The sequence below is a fragment of the Myzus persicae genome, unplaced genomic scaffold (genome assembly GCF_001856785.1).
Source record: "Myzus persicae strain clone G006 unplaced genomic scaffold, MPER_G0061.0, whole genome shotgun sequence".
NCBI lineage: Eukaryota > Metazoa > Arthropoda > Insecta > Hemiptera > Aphididae > Myzus > Myzus persicae.
Genome location: NW_019102455.1, coordinates 278,019 through 302,862, shown reverse-complemented (window position 1 = coordinate 302,862; position 24,844 = coordinate 278,019). Strand labels below are relative to the sequence as shown.

Below are 24,844 nucleotides of genomic sequence, written 5' to 3'. Positions count from 1 at the left end.
GAAATGCATTAAAATAATATCGAATGCAAGCCTCATACGCGCCGGGCTTACAGACGTTCGATGAATGATAATCGACCTGAAAGTATTTGTTCATGTCACAGAAAAACATGACGGTATATGTTTAGTGTTATATTATTATGTTGATCAAAACTACCTATACGTAATACTAAAAACGAATAAGCAACACACTGTATATTGCTAGGATACTCTCATATTTACGTATTGAACACTAGATTTTCAGCTCAGTTTTCTGTATATTTTGTTAAGATAACATTTGTGATTTAAACAAACCATGTCCGGAAAAACAATACGAAAACACGTATTGTATGAATCTTCATTATCCGGAACCCCAGAGAATAATGTCGAACGGGAACGTGCGGTTCGGAAAAATTTCAACAAAAACGTACACTACTCTACATCGGGTTTGAAGAAAGAACCAAACGTTTACAATGAATTAAGTACTAAAGAGCACAAAAATATTATCTCTGCTACAATATCACCACCACAAAATCCCAATGAATTAACAAAGAAAAAAGAATACGGGAATATTAAAAACAATAGAAATCGTGCACGACAGGACCTGGAAATAATGAAAATATTTACATCGCCGGAATGGTCGAGAAAAACATTTCAAAAAACCACCAACTCTATAGTAAACTCAATAATTATTAACGACACTAGTAATCCGTTAGTTCATACGAAGTCGGAAAACGCATGGAGCAAGACTTATAATGAAGCAGAATCGATGGAAGATCCTATACAAGAAATCACCGACCAAGAGACCGAAGAAACCGATGACGCCGGGGAACAAAAAATCGTCCTCATCCCCGAAGAATCGTTTCACAGTGTCCGACAATTTCCAGAAGCAGAAGAGAAAGTATTAGAAAACAATCTACGGGAAAGCATAACTGAAAGCATAGTAGAGAACCGAAATAGTATCGAATCGTTCGAGGTATCCAGTTTCAATAGTAAAGTCGCTGAGCACGAATACGACGTGTCTTTCGAAGCACCGGAAGACAATATTATTATGGAAAGCGATTCTGGACCTCTGCCATCGTATATCACCCCTGATGTCGAAATGCCAGAAAAAACATTAAAAGAAATAGTTGATGAGAGCTGCTATGGTTCCAATGAAGTTGAGGAAAATGAAAATCAAGTCGAGGACCAGTGCTATATTTTTGAGTGGGTATAAATGCGATAATATTATGTCATGCAATAATATTATGCCATACAATAATATTTAATAAAATAATACATGACTGTTTCTTTTTCTTAAAGGTATTATTTTGTATTTTTTTTAGTTTTTTTTCTGATTTTTATTAGATTTTAAATTAGCTTATAACGGGGTGAATAATTCAGTATTTTATTTTATTTAACACACCTATTAAATTACTTTAGTAGGAAAAAAATGTCAATCTATTGTGCATGACGGCCATTCTTTAACATAATAGTGATATGGTTTAATTTTATTTGGATACAGAGAATGTTGCGAAGAACAAGAATGTAGAAGCAGTGAAGAGACTTCGCCGGAGCATGACTCCACGGTGTCCACTCCCCACTTGTCGTCCGACGAAATACTTGAAGACGAGGCTCTGATGCAGTTTTTTAACTTCGATAATTTTAGTGACAGCTGTAATAAGTTACAACATTTCAATATTTGTTGGTACTACAGTTCATGAATTTAATATTGTGTTCTAGACGGTTCTGAAATAGTTGATCCGTCGCCCACGGGGTCATTAAACACTGATGTCATGACTCGAATAATTCGTCAAAACAAATCACGTACATATTACACTCTCATATTATTAGTATTGACAAATGTTTATCGAAGTTTTGAATTATCTAGGTAACTACATGACTGAAAAGCAAATGAGTAATGAGTCGGCATTCACAGAAGCCATGAATCTGATATTCGAAGAAACCAAAGAATCGCTGGGAACACTTTTGGTCGAGGGCTTGTACATCGTGTCAAAGAGACACCGTCAGGACCCGTTTAGATTCTTAGGTAAGTGGTTGTTGATTCAAGCTGATATCAGAGACGAGAACCACGCCAAAGAAGAGTCCATGTCGAGTTTTAGTATGGAACAGTTAACACAAAACTTTTGAGACCGCTAACAAAGTTCTATTATAATTATACACAGTAACGTCAGTTATGAGACACAGACTGTCATAATATTTTAATTAAATAAATAAATACAGCATGTACCAGTTGTAGTTCCTACTACAATGTTGTATAGTCTAGCAATTTAAACTTTTTGAAAAATGGCTCACATTTTAATTTAAAAGCACAAACCGAATACGAGATACAAGATTTTAAAAACTGGATGAATCAAGAATACCATGTTCTAGCAAATAATTTGAATATAGGTACTAATAAAAGTTTAAAAGAAGTACCTACATAAAATAAAGTTTTTTTCTATGCATTAGAGCTTTGTCATCGGAGGTCATTAGCCGCTGGAAAGTAACTTTGTTTTATTTTTAAGCTACGTGATAGAACATTTTAATTAAGTTCTAAAATGTGATTTTCGTTTTCTGGAGTAACAATTGAACTTTGATACAATTCAAACATTTATTTGTACGATTAATAAGTAAGAAGAAAAATATAAATAGATTGAATATGACTTGGTTCAATATCAATTATTAGTAATGTAATACATTTCATGATTTGCAAAATCATTTATGATAATGGTATGCTGCAATGAATTGCAATACTGAATAATGCACTAGGATGTCGGGTCAATGCGACGATTCAGAGCTGATTGTCTTTCAACATTGCAATGTTTAGATTTAAATATTTAATACAATTTCGCTAACCTCAAGTCCATTTATCAAGATTGGATGTTGACCATACATGTCGGCATGCAATCAGATTCCAAACGTGTTCATAACAGAAAGAACAAAATAAAATATTGAGTGCAAAGATTTTATTAAATTTAAAATTTTGATTATAAATGCTGTAACATCAATATTATTATTACCTACTATTGGTATTTATTTTTACGAATATTGAAACAAATATGTAGGTATGTATTTATATTTTGTATAATTAAAAAATATCCATAGTTCGATACATTTTTCTATTTCATTTCTGAAATTCCGCTTTCTATGTTATATTTAATTGTATTTGAATAACGGGTGTGAAATAAATATTTATCGGCGCACATCGTCTTTGACACGTCAGCAGCACATGACTTAATCAATTCGTAGAATGTTGGATTAAAATGTTTTTTTAACAATGATATGTACTTTTTTAAAATATTTAATCCGTGTGCGAGTATTTTGCTTGAATTTGATTAAATTAAATTAAATCATTTTCATAAAAAATAAAATAATATAATTAATATTTATAAATTTATAAAATAAAATAACTTTCATAAAAAATACAAACTTTATTTAATTTTTTACGGGATCCGATATATTTTGAAATACATAAATAAACTCATGGCCGTAAATTAATATTTTATTTATCGAATTTTTGTAGGGAATTTAAATTTTAACTATATTATAAGAGTTTTTCTTACTGTATAGAAGAGTAATACAATTTTTTTTGAATGATATATCACCTTTAGGAACAAACGTAGTTTTGAGTTGTCAAATACACTGGCACTCGGTTGACATTGACTGATCGACTAAAAACTTAAAATTTTACAAATCAGTAATGTTTGTTTCTACTTTTTACTAAGCAGTTTCAAATCAAAAGTAACTTTCAAAAACTATTTGAAGTCTAAGAAAATATTTTACATAAATATAAAAATCTATTAAATAGGTAGGCATGCATAATACCTGTAAGTGTAATATTATATCCACCGACTAAAAGCTAATTAAAATGAAATATTATTATATTATTATTGATCGAAATAAATCTAAGGTTTAAATCGTATATTCCAATTGAATAAAAACATACGGAAATCAGTTGATTATAATATTATACATTTAAGAAATAATTTGAGCTTAAGAAATATTATATCGTCGATAGCCTGCAATATCGAGGTTCGAAATGCCGAGAGGTACAATAATTTTAAATCATTTTTCATTGACGTATTATGTCATTATATGTGTAATGCAAACAATATTATATATTATTATTATTTATGTATAATACTTTTATGCGCTATACAGTATTATTTCGCAGCCACTTCAGCTGATTTGTATTTGAGGCCAATATTGTCTGGCCACCACGCCACTCGGGAATACAATGGGATTTTAGAGCATTGTATGCCAGATCCAGAGAAACACCGGATTTGGGTCAAGTGTGACAACTTTGGTTTACCCCTATTTATCGGTCGGTTAAAGATGGCGAGGACCCTAAGGAACATGTTCACCCTTAACAACCGACCATCATAACATAATATTGTACTGTGACCTGTGAGGGCGGACAGCCGAAAGAATATTATGCACGCAACATTTTATCCAGAAGCTAAAAAATGATATATTATTATACATTTTCTTTTTCGCCGCTTTTCCAGTACTCGATCTATGATTTATGATCCGTTCGATCTTAACGCGACTGGGTGTGGTTTAAGCTATACGGACGAGGCGATATTATTCGATCCGATACTCTCGCAGGTTTATGTATGTGCAGGTTGAAGTTATCGGTTTTATTGGTAGGGATCGGCGTTTTCAATTTTTTTAACCGATATCATGGAAAAAAATCAAATCCAGCAGTTGATTGATAAGGCCGACGACAGTTTACCATAGTATTTCTACTGTGTTTGTCATATTGTATTGTCATACTATCGATAATATTGTGATAATTAAAAACCTAATAAAATAAATGTCATTCCAAGTCATTGTACCTGCTCATTATAATACTATTTCTTTTAGCGGAATTATTAATATAATACATTATACATATCATAGATAAGACAGATACGTAAATGTAATATATGATACATTTTATTGTTACGTAATCATGTCGGTAGTTTGGAAATTCTCCTTTAAATTTCCAGAACAATTAAATTTTTTTTTTTAATAAGTATTTTTTGATTATTTAATTTTTTTAATTTTCCTATTTAAAAACGTTTTTATAGAGACATTATAGTCATTAGTTTATTAATATCTGTTGTTAATTATTATTATTAATAAATAATTATAAATGCTGATATTTTATAATAGTTATACTTGTACTTATATCGGTTATCGGTTTATCATAAAATATCGAGGAGTTTTGTGCATCAACAAAAAGTGGTATCGGGCAATACTTACATTTCTAACACCTGCACCTAACACGGGATGTTAGAAGTAATGGACCAAGATGAAATTTACTAGCCACGTGATAACTTTTGTATAGATATTAATAAGTTATTATAATGTTTCTAAATTATAAAAAAGTGTAAATTGACAAGATCAATAGTTATCATACAGTACATAAATACACATCAAATTTTTTTTTTTTACAACCTGTATACGAATATACAGGTTAGAATAGTTAGGGGGTATAATAAGGGTGTACAATGTGTACTTTGTACAAATGTATCTATACTTTTAAAATATTGCTTGACGAATTGTTGCAGTACGTTTGCAAGACAGTAGCAATAATATCTTGCTACACTAACAAAGTCTCGTGTGTGTGTGTATGTAATTTATTATTTTAGATAGTACAAAAAACATAAACAACCGTCTATAAAGTTGTTTGGTTTTTTAATCTCTCATGATGGGTCTGGCCAACCGTTTTATTCTCGGAGAACACCAAGCTTTTAATGCATTCGGATTGACTGTAAAGGCGTTCGCTTTAACATCAAGCGTTTTTGGAGTTTCCCTGATTTTTGGTGTCGACAATTCTTTGATCCTATCTGTAGCTGTACATGGAAAAAAATAAAAGATGTTTTCAAGCAATTTATTGTCAATTCGTACTAAAGATTTTGTTAAGCTTTGAAATATAAAACAACTATTCAGTTGTACAATAATACTATAGTTTCCAGACCGCCCCAAACAAAAGTCTTAATGTGTAATTTCTTTTATTAATATCGCGGTGTTTGCAGGCAGAGAAAAAACACTTGTTCAGCATTGCTACGTTACACAATATACACGTGTGCAGTATGTGTAGAGAACCATATTATTATGAGACACAAAATTTTAATATTTTGAATAACTCAAAAGGGTATTACTAAACCTGTAACGTTTGGGTTTAGTGATCTCATAATTGTTGTAACAATGTGTAGGACTTTGAAGTGTACAGAGCTTTTGAAAACTGTTAATCCTGACCAACTGACATTATCTTTTAAGTAAAAACATTTACTGCTTGGAGAATTATAACGGCAAGGAGGAATAAAAAATAGGTATTTCTGCAGTATTTGAAACCAAAAAATTTTTCAAGGAAACGTTATACTTTGGCATAAGTTTAAAGGAAGGAATATTGAGAATGCTAACAACTACTATTAATAGCTACTATATACATTTTATAAGATCCCAATTCAAGGCTGACATGATTTGAATAAATTAGCTACCTGCTGCTATAGTTATTATTACATGTTTAATTTTTGATTTGCAATAATTATGTACGGGTTTGTATACACATAATTGATATTATAGTATTATACATAATATGAATAATATATTATTTAAAAAAAAAAACCACTCGCTAGTCTATAATATCATATATTATATATTTTCATAAATTTTAGTTTTTTACATTTTTTTGTTTGATATTTTTATTCAACAAAATAGTTTGTTTCATTTAATATTGCTATTGGGTTCATACTTATGTACGTTTATAAATGTATATTTAATATAACAATAAGATAAGAATATTATTTCATTGTAATGCCTATTGTTAGTTTATGCTTTAACATTCTACACAAGGTTTTTTCGAAATCAATACTTAAATTGTATTGTATTTGTATCTTGTATAAAGTAAAATATCTAAAGGTAAATGACACTACCTACCTACATACCGTGTTAACCGTTTTCACTATTTTCTACAAGTATAACTATAACTTTCGCATATTATAATCATATCGTGACATAAGTTACCAATATATTTTTTTGCATGAATGAGTTTGTCTCGTGGATCGTAGTTTATATCCATCAAAGTACTTTCGTTTAATTGCTTAGCAACAGCCAAATTTTTAGTTCTATCACTGGCGTTATGTTTCAGAGTTGAACTTTTAATCTAAAACAATTTCTTAACTAAATTAAATTAAATAAGTCACAAAACAGTCTGAGGTTAAGACACTAAGTGTCTGGTACATATGTTACCGTGTATAATTCTTCATATGTCTTTTCATTCATATCCGGGGGACGATTGACGGGTCGGGACAAAGGTTCTAGATGTGTCATAATTGCTTCTAATGGTTTTTTCTTTCTTTTCTAAATAAGTTAGAAAATAAATCATATTATAAGTTCACAAACCCATCGAACAGTAAATATCTTACTGGCGCCAGTGGGCTTGGTGGCGCTCGCCTGGGTGCACCAAATATTTTGAGCTTTTTCAAATAAGTGAGCCATTCAATTTTGCTTTTAAAACGAGTTGATACAATTTTTTCATCCCTTTTAATCATAATAAAATATAATATTACAAATGTATTGCTATTAATTATTCGCCATGTAGGTATATTACATATCATCTATAAACGGTCTCGGCCGAGACAGTTCGATTAATCGATCAGTAATTATTTTTATTTTGTTTCCTGGTGGCCTAGTTGGAGAGTTATAGCTTCTCCAACTATCGTTTTCTATTTTTGGTATTGCTAAATATTCCAATCTATCTGTAAGTTTGGCTTTAAGAGCGGCACGAGAAATCACAAAAGGTCCCTACACATAACACTATAAACATATTTTTATTTTTATTTATTAATCATAGTCAACCTCGAGTTTTGGATTTGGCCATGGTCGCAATTTCCGACACATAGGTCTACTCAACATTTCTATTCGAATCCTTCGGCACAATTTAATGTACTCGTCATATGCCGTCGGTTTCTTCTTTTTTTTACATAGGGTTGGATTTGAAGATTCTTTTTGCTATGGATTTCAAAAAAGCAATACATATATTTGTAACTTAAATTTTACTCAAAAGAATGTCGTATCAATATCTTGATGCGCTATTTACCAGGCCATCCGCAGATATCCCTAGGGCTCTAAGAAACTCATTTTCGTCAGATTGGTAAGACATTATTTCTTTTATGTAAAATTTTAACGACGGACATTAATTACATAATTTGTATATTTAATTAGTCAAATACATCACATTCGTTTATATTGATATTTGTAAAATTGTTTCTAGGCGATCATTAAACAAAATATTAAAATAAAAAGACACTTTTAATAAATTACATGCATCAATAATGTATGATGATAATATGATATAATATTATGAATTATTCTTACTTCTATAAATGTTTTGAAAATATATTCTATATAAAATAAAACAGCGTTTTAATAATATTTAAATTAAGAAGAAATACAATTTCTAAAAACTCTATAGTATGGAAGTGATGAGATTGGTCTTTCACAATTTGCCTCTCCGAAATAATGTAATCGAACATAATCATCACATGACAGTACGCGATCCTTATTGCAATCCTGAAAATATTCAACATTAGATAGGTAGATATAATTGAAGAGTTGCTCGTCGTTAATTTCATATGAGACGAACAGAACATAATTATAAGTAGGAAGTGCGTGCTTTAATAATTATAATTATTCATAATTAAATATATATTACTTAATTTCAGAACTGTGTTTGACTTTTAGAAGATTTTAAAATAATGAAAACAGAGCATTTAAGTGTAATAACCAATTGTCAAAGAACCATTTCGAAGAAAATAATGCGAATAAAGGTACGTGTCGAATGAAAGATTACATCATCCCTTGAAATAAAATAATAGAGAATAAATAATTGGCAGGGACTTGATGATTGACAGACACGATACGTATGAAATACTTAAATGTAATAATCATTTGAATTTAATTTAATACAGTTAAATTTTATTTTATTTGATAAAATGCAAAAAAAAAAAACAAAATTCACCTAATTTGTTTCGAGTTTATTGATTATTTGCATGTAACAATGTTTAATTTACTTATGCATACATATCGAAAATATACGCATTTATATTTTATAATGTAGGAAAACGCTAATAACTAGTTACTTTTATTAAGATGCCAGTTAGGATAATATGAGTTAAGATTGTTAATACGTGTTTAAAGAAGTTTCTAGTAAGAAAAACGATAGCGTGGTTTATGAGATAAGACTGCACTAGACACTTAAGTATGTAGATAATTTTTTTAATAAATCGCACACAGCATTGAGTCAAATTAAAATTCATAAATTGTGTTGGTTAACGAGAATTTGAAATTAATTGATAGATTTAGATATAATCATGTTAACTACGTGTTTTTTTTTATGACAGATTAGAAATAACATTTAAAAAATATTAATTTTAATCTGTACGCAATTTAATTATTATATAAATTATAAAGCAACATAATAACATTCTACGAAACGAATAAAATTAGTATAAGAACCAAAGAAACACATGATAAAGTTATGTTTTTTACAACGTTAACGTTTCATTTGATGGCGATTTATTTAGGTACCTCGTGGTCTGTGGCAATAAAATATAATCAGTGGTTATTATAAAAGTGTGATTATCGGTTATTTTAAAAATATTGTCGAAATTCTGAGTACCTATCCGCTATCGGAATGAATACGTGACAATATATAAAAAATATTATTTTAGTAGTTTTTAGGTTTGGAAAATATACTTTAAACTGAGTAGCAAAATATGCACTGATTTACGATTTTAAACAATTTCATCTGTAATCAGTATTTTTAGTGGAATTGCATTTTAATACCCTATATGGTCATAGGTCGTACCTACGTACAGTGCAATTCCATTAATAAAAAGCACTAGACATTTTTATAAAAAACCAAGCGTTTATGAATTATTGCCTGGTATAAATGTTAGTCTGCAATATCTACGCTAGCATCTAATATATGATATTGTGTATATATTGTGCGGATTGCTGATAAATCGAGGAACAACATCTAGTGAAATAATATCCATTAAACATAAAATTATGTTGGGCAACTGTTAAAAATGATATAGAAAATACCAATAGTCTGTTATGCTGCACAAATAATATAATAATTATTATATAATATACTCGTTACTTGTACGATTAATTGAGGATGTTTTTTTTTTTTTTTAATAATTGGGCGTTTCAAATCACAATTCAATAGCAACATTGAATCAATAATTAGTGTGTTTAAACAATGGTAAATAAAGTATGCGTAGGAAGAGGTACTTAACTATAATCAAAACGCTAATATCACGATATTGGGTACAATTGTGGTTCTAAAAAATATAATAAATGCGTTGGACCACGCGTGGGTCTATATATATAGGTATGAGAGGTTAGTCTGAGTTAGTTTAAGTCTAAGTTTGGCACATAAGTGTTAAAGAAAGTAGATGTGTATATATTATTATAGCTTTGTAACTCGACCGGGACTAGAGAAAAAACGAAAAAAATTGCACTTTTAGAAAACTTAAACGACATTATCATGATATCGTTCTCGACCCATAAGATCCAATACCTTTGCGTATCTCTGTATGTACTGATTTACGGCTCTGGCTGCACAGTACGGGTCTCTGACGCACCTTTCGAACGCTGAAACGAAAAGTTTCCCAAAATGTACAGTGACATGACAATAACATTATGATGCAGTTTGTCGATGCGAGCGCACGAGACATTATATAATTTTTTTGAAACATCGACGCAGCGTACCTCCGATTCGGTTGGGGTCGTCTCCTTGGAGCACTGGCGTACCGGCGTCTTGCCAATAAACGTCACTCAACAGGAACACACCGCAATATTTAACTTCGTTCTGTTCCATGCATTCCAGTGTCTGATTGCATCCGGAAGACGCTTCGCACATGCATCCAATGCATTTTTCCGTCCATCCGGGTGGAAATTCTTCTGCAAGAGACAATATTTCATTAAATATTTCAACTGATACTCGTCAAGTGTAGGTAAGCACGATACCGTATTATGGTTTAGTCGGCCATTGTCGTTTTATTTTGTACTTATGGAATATATTGCCTACCTATAATAGACGTTGTAGAGATTCTACTTTATTGTGAGTTTTTACCATTAAAATATTTTAATAATGCATTGAACTCTATTTGTGTACAGTTAAAATCGTGTTTTATCACGTTCCAATAGCATGATAATAATTCAACATTTAGCATGTATTAGGACCGAGAACCTATGATATTTCTCTTATTTTCTTTTTCGGGAACTTTTTTTTTATATACAATACATACTATGAATGCTATTCGGACATTTTCATATGAAGTAAAAGAAACTGCTACCTTTTGAGTAAGTTGGGACCAATCAATAAAATACAAATAAAAAGGGAGAGGGTTGTATGATGTCGTTAACTTAATGGTATACTATAAATTTGAGCCCGGAAGCTGCTTGCATTGAATTTCTGAAGTGCGTTGAAGTTAATCTATTATTGACAAAAAAACCCCTCTAGTAACTTCAATATAAAATTATAATATCAAATAAAAATTATAAATGTAGAGTATAAATAAAAAAATAATAATCTGAATTTAAGTGAAAATAACAAAAAAAAAATGTATTATAAAATCATATTTGTATAAAAAGAAATAAAATATTCAGAATTCAGATTATCAAACAATATAACTTACTTTTTATATTTTAATAATTCATAAATAAATCCATAATAAATTTACATTATATTATTCACCAATCATTATTTGTTTGTGTTTTGATTATAATATTATAGTTCAGATTCCGATCAGATTTACAATAATGATGCGTTATTATTATTTTTTTTAATTACAAAAGCTCTTATGGATGTAAATATATGTACCTCTGTAATCATGTAATTAAACACCGAGGGTGGTACTCTATAGGGATTAAAGTTTAAAGAGGTAATATTTCTAATTTCCTAATACCTTTTTTTTCTCAGTTTTTTTTTCTGGAAAATTGTAAGTAAGCGCACGTAACATTTTTTTTATTATTTCATTTATCGTTGCTTTCAAATTTAAAAAGGAAACACCTGTCCCAGTCACCCATTCAACTTAACTTGTTTCTCAACATTACTGTATAAAACCATTATGAACAGAGCTTAGGTAATTATATTAAACGCTTTAATTTTTTTCAACGAACTGAATACTGTTAATTTGTAAAAGGCAATCAGTTCTTTGCATGATAACAACTATTAACTTAATATTATAATCTGATAATGTAATTTATGAAACTAACATACTTAATAGTCGTGTTAAAAAATATCCTAAATAAATGTTAATAAGCATGCTATTTTAAAATAAAGAAAATTGATTATCGAATTACAACGGCTTTAATAAAAGTAAGTACCTAGGTGTGTAATAATTTATTTTTTTTAAAACTTAGAATTATTATTGTAGTTTATTACAGTTTACTAATTTAGCAAATAAATTCCTTGTTCGAGATAATATTATTTACATAATTTAGAAGTTCCAAGGATGTGCTAACTTAGACTATAGTAGTGAGACTGATGATGATTTGTACTTATTTGCTACTAATATCGTATTTCCCATCAATTTAGATTTTGAAAACATGACCTGTTGTGTTTTCGATAATATAATATCATTAAAAATTTAATATAAATGCAATTAAATTTCAATATAAATTCTTAACAATTGTTTTAATTGTTCTTTATTTATAGTCTGCAGTATAACTCAAAACATTTTTGTTTTGTTTTTACCACACGTTGTTTTTATAATGCTACGACGTAAGTTGATTTGAATCATGATATCATATACCTATGACAAATTTTATGTGTTTTTTTTTTAATGGTTTTAGTTTTAAACTATTTATACATTAGTGGAATGTCTTGAGTATTGTTAAAAATTATACCTATAAAGTTATTTTTTTATAATTGGGTATTATAGTAATGTACATTAAAAACATTAGATGCATAATTTATTCTTAAAACATATATATTGCACTGTTACTGTAATTGCATTATTTATGATGTCTATTTTTAATTTTGTTTCGTGAAGTTATTTACATTTTATAAAGCCTAATGAGTTTTTGATTCTAAGTGGAAGAAGTTATTTTTTTAAGCCTTTATCATTGTTATTTATTATTATCTTAATTTCAAAGAAAAATGAGACTACCACATAATAATATTATTAATGTCTTAATTCTTAAGAACCTACAATAAGAAAACACAGAAACTGACAAAACAATTAAACATAATATTTTATAACATTATATCCACCTACTTATCTCTTTTTAGTGTCGTTTTAATTTTGCTTGTTATAATCGACATTTAATCTTTTGCATTACCTGGCCAGTTTATCGAAGTCGCCACAACGAGACCGATTACTTTGGAGATAGTGATTTTTGCATTGAGAATATATTATATTAATTAAATTTGATAAAAAAAAAATAAAACACCGTACAACAACAACTACAGCTGCAAACTATAGCAACAACTATTTAAAATAAATTATCTGGACATACTGTTGCGTTACCTACCCGAGGAATCGAGGCCATCGAATCATTAAAACTGAACTCAAAAGGTGTTGGGTGGCCAAAGCCCAACCTCCGCTCTCGACTGGACGGAAATACCCACCGGACGATAACAGGATACAACAAACGGACGAAGTTGACAAACTATATTATTGCCAACTGTATTAGATTATAATGATATCCTTGTCACACGACTCTAAGTAATTGGCACAGATATTGAATACAAAATCGGCGAATAACCGTTGTACGTTCCTTGGGCGCTCACACATTTGTGGAGTAAAACAGTATTGCTTACACATTTTCGCTATTCGCTACACTCCGACAATGCCGGATTCGATATCGCTTCGGTTAAAAGTACCTGGGTATACCGGCATAATGGTATAGTGGTTATAATTAATAATTACCCGGACAGCAGCTGTGGGCAACTAGCACTAGGTAGGTACACTATGCATAAAATAACATATTATAAATATAATAATATAAATGTATTGTCTGCGGATGTATGGAATTTGTATTCGCTTTTTTTTTTTATGTGCAAATACGGAGACCCAAATTCGGACTTATTGATGTCGTTGTTGTTGTCTAAACGAAAGCGTCCCACGACGTGTGTTATTAAATTAATCGAATGCCGGTGCCAGTATTATCGAAGGTATTACACAGTTGTATCGCATATTATAGGCGTACGTAGGTATATCTATAACGACGTGACCATTAAAGCCCGCATATATTATAGTCGTGTTTAATGGAATAATAATATATTCAATTCGCTACGAATAGTTGACAAAAAGCAGACGTAGAGTATACCACTACGAAATCGGTCACAAATAGTTTTCGAATAATAGTTGCCGATAATTTTTTAAAGGATTAAAATAAAATACATACCTACCTAATGTTTTTAAAAAGCACCATTAATTAAAATACAGTTCTGGAAACATTTTTAAAAGTCTTTATATCATAAATAGATGGGTATTAAAAATATTTTCTTGAAAATAATGGAGAAAATTAATTGTCATAATATGCTGTTAGCTCATGTTGTTATAATAATATGTTCCTATAGTATTATGTCTTATAGCTGTAAATATTATTAATTGCCCATCCATCAATGATTTCAAATGTAAATTGGAGCAAAAAAAAAAATTAACTATTTATGTTTTATAAATTGAAATATAAAATGAACTTAATGCAATTAAAATAATGACTATACTGAGAAAATTATAGACTGGAATATATAATTTATTTCAGATTTGTATTATTATTATTGTTGTGCTATTATTATGCTGTTGTACTATTACTATACTTGTATGACTATTAATGACTTTGTCACAACTAAATATTTTCAGTGGTACTCCAAAGTTATGTAATTTATTTTATGACTGTGAATCAAAATTATTATTATAATACAACAATACATAACAGTATGGCACATGTATAATATTATGGGTAAATAAGTAATAAATTCAATACATACGATGATACTTAGTCGAAATATATCAATAATAGTAATATTGAATCGAAATAATGGGTACGTGTTTGAAATTCAAGATATTATATACATTTAACCAAACATGAAAATATTTAATACAATTATGTAAATTGTTGAGAATAAAACAAATTCCATTTATTTTCGTGCTATTAATAATATTGCAATACTTAACAGAGCTGATGAATGGTATAAAATATGTGTGTGGGCGAAACTGGAAACTAATGCATAAAAAATGTTACTAATTTTGGTCAACAGTAATACAATATATTATTCATTATTATATTCGTGTTACGAGTTTTCAGACGGATATTTTGATATTCGCGTCTAAGTAAATATTTCAATTTCCCAGAATTCTGTGTTGTCGTTTTATTTTTGCATGGCATTAATTTTACCTGTATCTGCCAAATAGAAAATTACATGGTAAAACAACAGGACACAATATAATATCCTTGAATCTTAAGTTTTTAACTGATATTTCATAACTTGTTTAAATTGTATGGATAATTTGTTCAACACAATAATAGTATTATGCATTCGTAATATTATATTTCTAAAGTTATAGTAATTATAGCAAAAAAAAAAAATCACTCATGCCTAATTAAACTAAACGTTATTGTATTTAAATTAAAATATAAAATAAATTATATGTGTGATGGAAATTAAGTATAATTTAAATTTAATTAAAACAATGTTTTGTGTGATAGATACGTTATATATACAAATCGAATAGATAAGTATCTACGTTTACGAACAACAAACAAATTCAAAAAGAACATTTCGTTTTTCCATTAAAATGTGTTATTATTATTAATGCAAGTGATATTTTGGCGCGGATATAGGTTTTAGTAGAACGGGGGAAAATTAGCTTTTATGAAAAACAAAACACCACAATTACCTTGCAAATCATTTTGAGAGAAAACCAACGCGACGAACACTGTCGTTAACAGGAATTGAAGTAGCGCGCCCATGACATCCAACTGCTTCGACGGATTTTTGCACAATGAGTGTCGTATAGATCACACGGGGTAGAAGATAGCTATAGTGGCTATTGCTCGCAAGTTGATACTAAAGTGGCCTGGCCTAGGTGTTCTCAAAATGCCCCCACCTGTACAATACTCGAATCATATCTAGGGCCACCTGTGGTTTATTTTTTAAACGCGAAAAAACCCGCGTACAAATAATAAATGTTATAATATATTTGACTCATCATCCGTCTCCTTATATACCTACATATTGTACTGTTGCATAATTATCACGTTTTTACAGTAGGCAATAAGAATATATGTTTGGACACGTCATAACCTTAAACAATATGTAAATTTCATGGTTCTCTATAACACATATTATATTATCTGCTTGTGTATATGATGTGTTATTGGCATATTTTTTACTAAATCCACTTAGCCGTACGCCTTTGAAGGTATTGGGTTTCAGCTAAGACCTACGAAAAATAATTCGATTACCACGTTAAAAAATGCGGTATTAATTATTATTCACAGAAATAATCCAGCCACGACCACAACAGGTTTAAATGTTATGACATATTCTACTTAAGCTAATGTACCTAATATAATATTGCTGTGCCAGGTGTTTCAATTATTGATTTGGGAATAATACCGAAGAAAATGTTCGTAATAATACTGTGCGTTTTGAAAATTAATTGGTCTCATTTGTGCGTATGACAGACGCAACTTTGCAAAATTGTACTCGAAAAAATGAATACAATTGAGACTGCCAAACACAACGATCGGTTGACAATTCCGGTATAAATTAATAATACTATTTTGATCTGAATAATTTGATTAAAATACATCGAACGATCTTTATATTGTTGTGTACAGTAATAATATATATTTATTAAAACGACTATTCAGTGACTGTATTATTGTGCGTTCAAATTTCCAACGAGACAGTATAGTATTCGGGGTAAAAACATACCCTAAAAGAATATCCGATGACAACATAAGTATTTGAAAAATCAAATAAAAACATTTATTGTAATATCGTATGTACTTAATACGATATACTATATATATATTATACAATTCCTTATAAACAGTATAGTATGGCTGCTGCAGTGACCGCGGTCGCATCTGTCGTCGACTGAAAATATTTGCAACGTATAGTCTTTCTCATCATATTTTTATACTGATAATATTAAAAAGTACAAACGAAATATTATGATCGCGAAAGATAATGCGAAACGGAATAAAAGTCGAACAAGATACGGAGACGCATCCGATGACAATGTAAGTATTCGAAAAATCAAATTTAAACATTTTATTGTAATACCGTAGCGTATACTTTTACATATGTGACATGTATATCATAATACAATCTTTGTGTACAGTATAATAGCTGTTGCAGTGACCGTGGTTGCTTGACACAAAATGTTAGCAATGTACACGAAGAGTCTTTCGCATCATATCATTATATTGATAATATACTGAAACGTAAAAACAAAATATAATGCTCGCGATAGATAAGGAAACGAAATAAAAGCCGAACGGAGTCGGTGGGCCGTGGGGTATGGCAGTATAACACGGTACTCGTATCCTTTAGTCCTTTTCTTTCACTCGGCTTGGCGCAACGCATAGTGTTGTTTATATAGGTACTAAATATATATACTGTGTATTTGTGTCATAGTAAACGTGAACGCAATGATAAATAATCGCAAACGAAAAACGATTCTGAGCTGAGCTCGTGGGATACTGTTCGAGTAGAGTTTATAGGACTGTTAAAAACGTTCAGTTGCTCGTAAAGACATAATAATTAATCATAAAAAAAAAAAAAAAAACAATGATGAACATTGATTTATTGTATGTGTGAACTTAATATGGAGTCTATTAATAATGGTAAGTCTCAATGGCTCGAGCTACAGATCAAAAATACAAATGTAAAAAAAATCATAACCTTCAAATGGTATACGATTAGCGTTCTTCTATCGTCGAATGGTTTTAAACATCCATATTTTGAGATTTTTAAATTGTTATGACCATCATATACACAAAGTATAGTTATTCGTTTTGTCCTTCGGTGAAATTACCTGCTCTTCAAATAAATTAAAGATGTAGTTACAAGTTGTACTAGAAAAACCAAATCGTCATCTGCTAGATGACCGTATATTTTACCGATCGTAAATAGACCTATATTTTGTAGGTCGTGCTAACCTGTATACTTGATCAATTATAATTAAAAAAAAAAAACATCGTGATGCAATGACTAGAGGCAATAGAACAAAAGGAGTGCTCACACTCTTCTGATTAGTTACCGAAAACAAACGCCATCAAGGATTTACCCAAGCCTTTAGCGCTGCTGCCATTGTTATACACATATTCTAATATTAAAATACTAGTAAACACGAGGCGTGCACTGCAGTTTTTTTTGTTCAATCGATGAGGTTAATAAACAAACAGATTGTTCAATAATATACATTATAAAGTTTTAAGTCTGACACATATTTCCTGCGCTGAATAATTATATAGTAAATAATGATATAAAGTTATTAAAATACAAAATAACATAATATATAGTTTATTATTACGGACACTCGCATTATATTTGTTTGGATTAAAAAAGAACCTGTTGCAATCCTGCGAGACTTTTTTTGTTTTTTTTTTTTTTGGTAGATTAAGTTTCTGTTTTTAGTGCTAACCGTGGCTTCAGAATAGAGATATTAGTAAATTACAATATGTAATTGACCAACGAGTTGTATAAAGTGTACCAAGGAATCAATAATCCTCAAACACCTGTTATGCGTATGTGGGTTAACATACAATTTATTTTAAAATATCGACATTTTGAATACACAGAAACCCAAAATAATTTAAATTAGGTTTTTATTATTTTGAAAAACATCAAATCCAACTATTATTATAATAGTGGTATGTATGATAAATACTTTTCACAAGAAAATTGAAAATAGTGTTTTAAATTAGGTATAGGCGGGCTTTCGTCGCATCACTGCAGTTCAGGCGCTCGCCGTTGAGCATAATAAGACGAGGTCTGGACTGTGGATCGTCGGGCAGCAATCATAATAACGTTTAAGATTATTGTGACGCCAGTCTATCCCGATAGGTTCTGAACAGTACTTTGGCAAGCCAAGAATCGTACTTGGAAGTCATGGGGCAGGATTCCTCTGCATCCGAAACCTCCGAGTTTGTGGATGGCCGCGTAATCCTTGCAATCAATGACCCCGTCGTTGTTGCAGTCCTGCGTAAAGTCAACGATGGGAATGATATTAAACAAACGAATATCGTATAAAATAATAATACATTGTTTATAAATGAGTGAAAAAACAGAACAGTCGATCGACGACGCCGCCGCCGTAAACGGAAAAGTTGATTACACCCACGGCGTATACAAAAAACAACTAATTATTGCGGTTAATCTAACGGTTTACCTGAGCGAATCTGGCCATGTAACCAATCACTGATTTTTTGGCGCATTGAGGGTCGTTGGCACATTTCGAGTAAGCTGAAAACACAAGACAATATAATAATATTATTATTAAACGACAAAGACTTTGTCAGCATAAAATATTTTAACCATCGCATTTGCAGTCATACCAAACCTCGTGCATATTTTTTTTACATAGCACGGCCCCTTTAGAAGTACCCCCACACAAGACCCATACTGTCGAGGGTCTTTAACGGAAAAAAAAATATTCTTTATAATTATTTTCGACCAAAAGGGCGGATAGTACCTATATTAATCGACGTTGCTATTGGTATTACGAATAATGCGATATTATAACTATTATTAAGTGCTGCGACGAAAACGATTCCGTCGTGGGGATGTAAATGAATAGGTCCGCAGGAATGTCGATTTACCGAACAAAACTTTGGTAGTTAACGAAAATATTATTCAACCACGTTGGACACATCATGATAATAATAATAATAATAATAATAATATCCTGTGCGTGACACTTGCAGAATTGACTTTTGTTCGTTCAATGCGGTCGTTTTCGGAGTATAATACAGTGCCTGTGTACCTGCCTACTTTTAAACACTATGCGAAAAAAAATCGACAAACTGCCGAATCATATACTGTTTTCGAAAATGTTATCGAGTAGATGTTCACGTGTTGCGACTATTCTTCATGTACCTACGTACGATATTTCACATAAATGTCAACTCCGAAACAACGTTTTTACTTTTTTACCACGCACAAGAGAAATGTGAAATGCTCACAATATTTTAAAACGCAATGAACGCCATTACTGGAATGTCATATTATATTCGTGTACATTATGCCAGCGATGGCAACATTTTTTACTTTTATTTTAAACTATTCCGTGAGGTTTTGAACACTTGAAAATGCAATTTGTGCATACAAAGACTTGCGTAGATGTAGGTATATAATGACCTTATAGGAAGTCATGTAAAAAAATATTAGTTCCTTTATCGAAAATAATTTTAAAACATATCGATCAACACTCTATGCGCACGCATGTACAATATAATAATTGTGATGATGTCTAATAATCGTGAACTTAGTTCATGATGTTAATCATTCCGCAGTGCACTTATACTTGCATGTATATTACATTTAATGTGATCGCAATACTTTTTTCCGGACTAGAAACATATTATCTTTTTTAATCGGGAGCACAACGCATTCATCTTATCAATTTATTTGTAAAATTGGCTGCCATAATCATTATAATTTATTGCATTATAAATGCAATGCTTATTTGCATTTAGATTATTATATTCATTTAACATAAAAATATTTAGTAAAGTCACACATTACAAAATATTATGAGTATTACGTAAACAATACATCAGGGTTGATACCCTACCCCCTACTACTTATCAGCAATGCTTGTTGCTGTAGGATTCTGATCTATTTGTTTTAAGTTTATACTAATCAGCTGAAAATATTTAATTAACACTTCATAATATTGACTATTTCGGGTAAAAACGCATAATATTTTTTATAAAATACCTAACTATTATGTTCATGCGTTAATAAAACGTAATTAATTTAATATAGAACACTATTCTATGATTATTTTGTTTACATGCAAGTTTGTACTTAGTAATGAAAATAACAAGATGATGACTAATAATCCGATCACATTTAATCTTGTGTTTAAATTATACATTGCTGTTAATAAATAACATGAAACTGATTGATAATTAGTTAATAGTTTTGTTTGTCTACATAAATAAATGTTACTGTGATAGTGTCGGCAGTTGGGTAGTTAAATATAATTAATTTACCAATGTTCTTATTCCTAGTAATAATTAATTATTTTTCTAATTGTTGATTTTCCATTATGCATATTTTATTTGTGACAGTTTATCACATGGTTCAATAGTGAATTATATTTTTGGTAGAATTCTGTTTTAATTACAGTCCTTATTGTTACAATATTATATTCTTACTGTACCCATTGAATATATGTTTATGTATCAACAGTATACAAACGTTGATTCCCCACCATTCCAAGACTGCAACCATAAACAAACAGGAACAATATTATATATTCTAAAATTACTTTTTCAAGGATTCCAATATGTATTCTGAATATATTATTAGGTACCTACCTATTTAAAAAGAATGACAGAGCACTGTATGTTTTGTGTGCGGGATGGATTGTTATAGGTACCGGCTATGGAATCTATGGTATATTATAATATTATAGTATAGATGTTATGCTGTCACAATGATTATTGGCTTGGATTTTTATTAAAGTTCGTATCATATTTATTAGGTAATCTACACTCATTGATGTGGCAAGTATTTATATTTGAAATGGCTTAAGATCTAAGACCAATTTTAACCTTGTTAAATCTGCAAATGTCACTTTTTAAATTAATATGCATATCATACTATAATAATACCGTATAGGTACTTATTTAATTAAAATAATTATTTTAGTGTTCACATTTAATTGTTGGGATTAATATAATTGTCTTAAATCTTAATGTCGCGAATTCGCGATATGATGAAAATATAATATGTACATTATCATGGTTTGTTACATAACGTAGTGGGTACCTACTCAAAATAATCCGGGACCTGATTACAATTCTGTATTCCTTTTTGGTAGAAGTGTCCCTAACGTCTGCCCTTGCAGGCCCCCGATTTGCACCGATTGCACATCATTTTATACAGGTAAACGTATAGTAATTGTGATTTCTTAATGTTATGAGTAGGCACACAATATTATCCCAAATCTGTCCTTAATTTACCGACACCTATGCAAATAAATACAACGATAATTCCCACGTCGTCGGTGTGCGAAAAAAAACCTATTACATTTGTGAGTTCTCACGTCGTTGTATGTATAACCATCCGCACGACTATCGCCAAAAATACAATTTTCTACTTATCCTACAAAATTCATTATTAAAAAAAAAAAAAAAAAACATTCTAGAATATATGTCCGATTCGTCTGTTTCATGGACGTAAAACATTGTAATCTACGTAATAATAGATCACTCGCCGTGGTCGTAGGTGCGTAGGACTCGTATATTAATCCGATATCTTACCGTCTGAGTCGTGTGGATTACTTCCTTCAACAACCGGTTTTCCAGAATCAGACCAATACGGCCATGTTATACCGAACATACCGCATACATCTCCGCTGCACTTCATGTTGGGCGTACACTCGCCGATGGCGTCGCAAAGGCATCCCAAACATGTCTCAGTCACTGGATGATGTTCTGCGAATACCTGTTGAGGAGCTGCAAACAAATTAATAATTTATTATTACTATTATTATTATTACGTCCGTGTTAAAATTGATTCGACACGATGCTAAATAAAAAAAAAAAAAATCACACAACACAATCCATACAACGGTCGAGTTTAACGAACGTATAATATTTATACATATTATATTAAAAAACATGTTTGCGTTTTTTTATTTTCATAAGAACATTAACAGCGTGCACACATCGTCCTCTGCTGGCTTAAAATACTTATACTCTTACAATAGTATATTGATAACGTATGAATAATTTTGTGGTTGCCAGAGAATTGAGCGAATGAATAAAAAAAATAACCAATACCTACGGTATCACTTCGCGCGCTTTGTTCAAATTTACTTTGTAGAATTATTAAATCCTATTAGACTCAGACCAGAACAAAGGACTATTGATTTTACAATGATGTGTGCTTCTTCAAGGTTTGTCGGTAAAAAAAAAAAAAGTTCTAAAAGTTTCATGCATCACCGCAGTATTATTCCGAGTGGTTTTCGAGAAAACGGTGAAAAATTGAAAAGAAAAACTACACCGTATGAATATTTTTTAACGAGTGGTTTTAATTTTACCCTGGTAATGTTCTTTAAGTAGTAACCCATAAGCACTTTATTCAGAGTAGGTTTTTGAACTTATTCACCATCAAAACTTAAATACGAACTAACACTACCAATAAATCAACACTATTTTTAAAATTTAAATAAAAAAACTGATCACATACAAGCTATACGTAGTGTAATAATTTTTGTTTGATTATTACTATTTATTCCTTGAAATAAATGAGTTATATTGTTTTTGAAATACAATTCATACCGAGTATGTTCAAGTAGATAGTTACGAAAATATTATGATGGATGTTTCGATTCAACTTAATATAACATAGGTATCAAATTGTAATAATAATTGACAGATTCTTTTGTAATTTATTAAAAAAAACTATTTAAATATGATTCAAAATATCTGCATATTTTTACTTAATTTCAAACTAATTGACTAATTTGTAAATAAATTGATTAAAAAAAAAAAATTAAAAAAAATAATATGTTAAAAATGTATAAAGCAAATTATAGTATCACCAAAAAATTCATTTTTTTTTCAATCCAAGTTTATATATAATAAAACAATTTAAGCAGTTTTAATTTAAGTGCAAAAATTTTACTTTTATTTTTTATCCGAGAGTGAGTAATAATCTCCTCATAAAATATCAAAATACGAAATTATTATATAATATTGTCAATGATGTCCGCAATTTACTAAAAAATCTATTCAATTATATTTTTCTCTTAAAACGAATAGAAATCGGTAATCGTTAAAAAATCCCAAATGCTACTATATTAATTTTTATGACCTCGATTTATGATGGCAAAAATAATGGTTGGTATAATATATTTTTTAACTGTCTTAAAACGTATTTCGAGTAAAAAAAAATCTCACTCGGTTCGACATCGTAGTATTATAACAAATCGGTTCCTAGACGGACTTCAGTTAAAACCTCGATACCCTTGTAATAATCGTAAACGAGTCGAGTAAAAACTAATATAATGTCGATGTATCATTTCGTGCAAAAAACGAGCGAGTGCAATATTTAACAGCAGACGAGTCGTGATTTTCACACAATACAGTCGTCGGATCGTCGTTTAATTATTGTACGGCTTAAGTATGTTATAAACCGTATCTAATGAGGTGAATATTTCAATAAAACAGAACAATAACTGCGACGAAAATGTATAATATAATCTGTACTCACAGGCTTTGGCAGAGACGGACAGTGCTGTCAGGCACAGGACAGCGGTAGCGAAAAGTACGTGGAAAGCCATCGTTCGGTGCAGTGTGAATCGCCTTGGTGGTGCAGTAAAGTTGAATCGTTGAACTCGACTTGTCCGACGTGTGCAGATGAATAACAGCAATTGCCGAGGCAATGGGTGTATTTAAACGATTGTGGCCTAAGACATTATTGTATAACCTCCAGCCGAGTGATAAACAATATAATGTGGTACAGCGGACGAATTTCGACCGTTTACTGCATCGTAATTCGTTATTAATTATTACACTATATTTACATACGTATAACGTCATTACAATCCGCAGTCCATCTATAATATTATTATCATGCGGGTTTTTCTCTACAGATGTGTCGAGTCGTCATATTAGTAAG

At 30.4% G+C, this 24,844-nt stretch overlaps 4 protein-coding genes across 4 annotated transcripts; 1 reads left to right on the top strand and 3 right to left on the bottom strand.

Moving 5' to 3' along the window:
- The first annotated feature begins 257 nt into the window (after nt 1-257).
- LOC111032198 lies at nt 258-2,317 on the top strand. Its single transcript, XM_022312446.1, has 4 exons — nt 258-1,182; nt 1,481-1,632; nt 1,699-1,782; nt 1,832-2,317. The coding sequence occupies exons 1-4, from the start codon at nt 293-295 to the stop codon at nt 2,104-2,106; spliced, it is 1,401 nt and encodes a 466-aa protein (XP_022168138.1). The 5' UTR covers nt 258-292; the 3' UTR covers nt 2,107-2,317.
- Nucleotides 2,318-6,699: 4,382 nt separating this feature from the next.
- LOC111032197 lies at nt 6,700-8,110 on the bottom strand. Its single transcript, XM_022312445.1, has 6 exons — nt 8,048-8,110; nt 7,807-7,959; nt 7,559-7,752; nt 7,374-7,488; nt 7,198-7,308; nt 6,700-7,111 (listed from the first exon to the last, which is right to left on the bottom strand). The coding sequence occupies exons 1-6, from the start codon at nt 8,108-8,110 to the stop codon at nt 6,911-6,913; spliced, it is 837 nt and encodes a 278-aa protein (XP_022168137.1). The 3' UTR covers nt 6,700-6,910.
- A 33-nt stretch (nt 8,111-8,143) lies between these two features.
- Nucleotides 8,144-16,061, bottom strand: LOC111032196 (lysozyme-like). The gene is made up of 4 exons (XM_022312444.1): nt 15,870-16,061; nt 10,729-10,920; nt 10,538-10,611; nt 8,144-8,520 (listed from the first exon to the last, which is right to left on the bottom strand). The coding sequence occupies exons 1-4, from the start codon at nt 15,940-15,942 to the stop codon at nt 8,389-8,391; spliced, it is 471 nt and encodes a 156-aa protein (XP_022168136.1). The 5' UTR covers nt 15,943-16,061; the 3' UTR covers nt 8,144-8,388.
- A 2,672-nt stretch (nt 16,062-18,733) lies between these two features.
- On the bottom strand, nt 18,734-24,604 carry LOC111032192 (lysozyme-like). The gene is made up of 4 exons (XM_022312439.1): nt 24,437-24,604; nt 22,480-22,674; nt 19,377-19,450; nt 18,734-19,186 (listed from the first exon to the last, which is right to left on the bottom strand). The coding sequence occupies exons 1-4, from the start codon at nt 24,504-24,506 to the stop codon at nt 19,040-19,042; spliced, it is 486 nt and encodes a 161-aa protein (XP_022168131.1). The 5' UTR covers nt 24,507-24,604; the 3' UTR covers nt 18,734-19,039.
- Between the last annotated feature and the right edge of the window lie 240 nt (nt 24,605-24,844).

Bases quoted from the DNA above. Each gene is read 5' to 3' on its own strand.
- LOC111032198 (XM_022312446.1), top strand. From the start codon at position 293: ATGTCCGGAAAAACAATACGAAAACACGTATTGTATGAATCTTCATTA. The intron at 1,183-1,480 runs GTGGGTATAAAT...ATTTGGATACAG, and splicing joins GACCAGTGCTATATTTTTGA to AGAATGTTGCGAAGAACAAG. The intron at 1,783-1,831 runs GTACATATTACA...TGTTTATCGAAG, and splicing joins AATTCGTCAAAACAAATCAC to TTTTGAATTATCTAGGTAAC.
- LOC111032197 (XM_022312445.1), bottom strand. From the start codon at position 8,110: ATGTCTTACCAATCTGACGAAAATGAGTTTCTTAGAGCCCTAGGGATA. The intron at 7,753-7,806 runs GTTGACTATGAT...TGTTATGTGTAG, and splicing joins GGCCAAATCCAAAACTCGAG to GGACCTTTTGTGATTTCTCG. The intron at 7,112-7,197 runs GTAACATATGTA...AAATTGTTTTAG, and splicing joins CATATGAAGAATTATACACG to ATTAAAAGTTCAACTCTGAA.
- LOC111032196 (XM_022312444.1), bottom strand. From the start codon at position 15,942: ATGGGCGCGCTACTTCAATTCCTGTTAACGACAGTGTTCGTCGCGTTG. The intron at 10,612-10,728 runs GTACGCTGCGTC...TTTTCGTTTCAG, and splicing joins CGACCCCAACCGAATCGGAG to CGTTCGAAAGGTGCGTCAGA. The intron at 8,521-10,537 runs GTATTGGATCTT...GAATATTTTCAG, and splicing joins ACATACAGAGATACGCAAAG to GATTGCAATAAGGATCGCGT.
- LOC111032192 (XM_022312439.1), bottom strand. From the start codon at position 24,506: ATGGCTTTCCACGTACTTTTCGCTACCGCTGTCCTGTGCCTGACAGCA. The intron at 19,451-22,479 runs GTAAGATATCGG...TTGTGTTTTCAG, and splicing joins TAATCCACACGACTCAGACG to CTTACTCGAAATGTGCCAAC. The intron at 19,187-19,376 runs GTAAACCGTTAG...GACTTTACGCAG, and splicing joins ACATGGCCAGATTCGCTCAG to GACTGCAACAACGACGGGGT.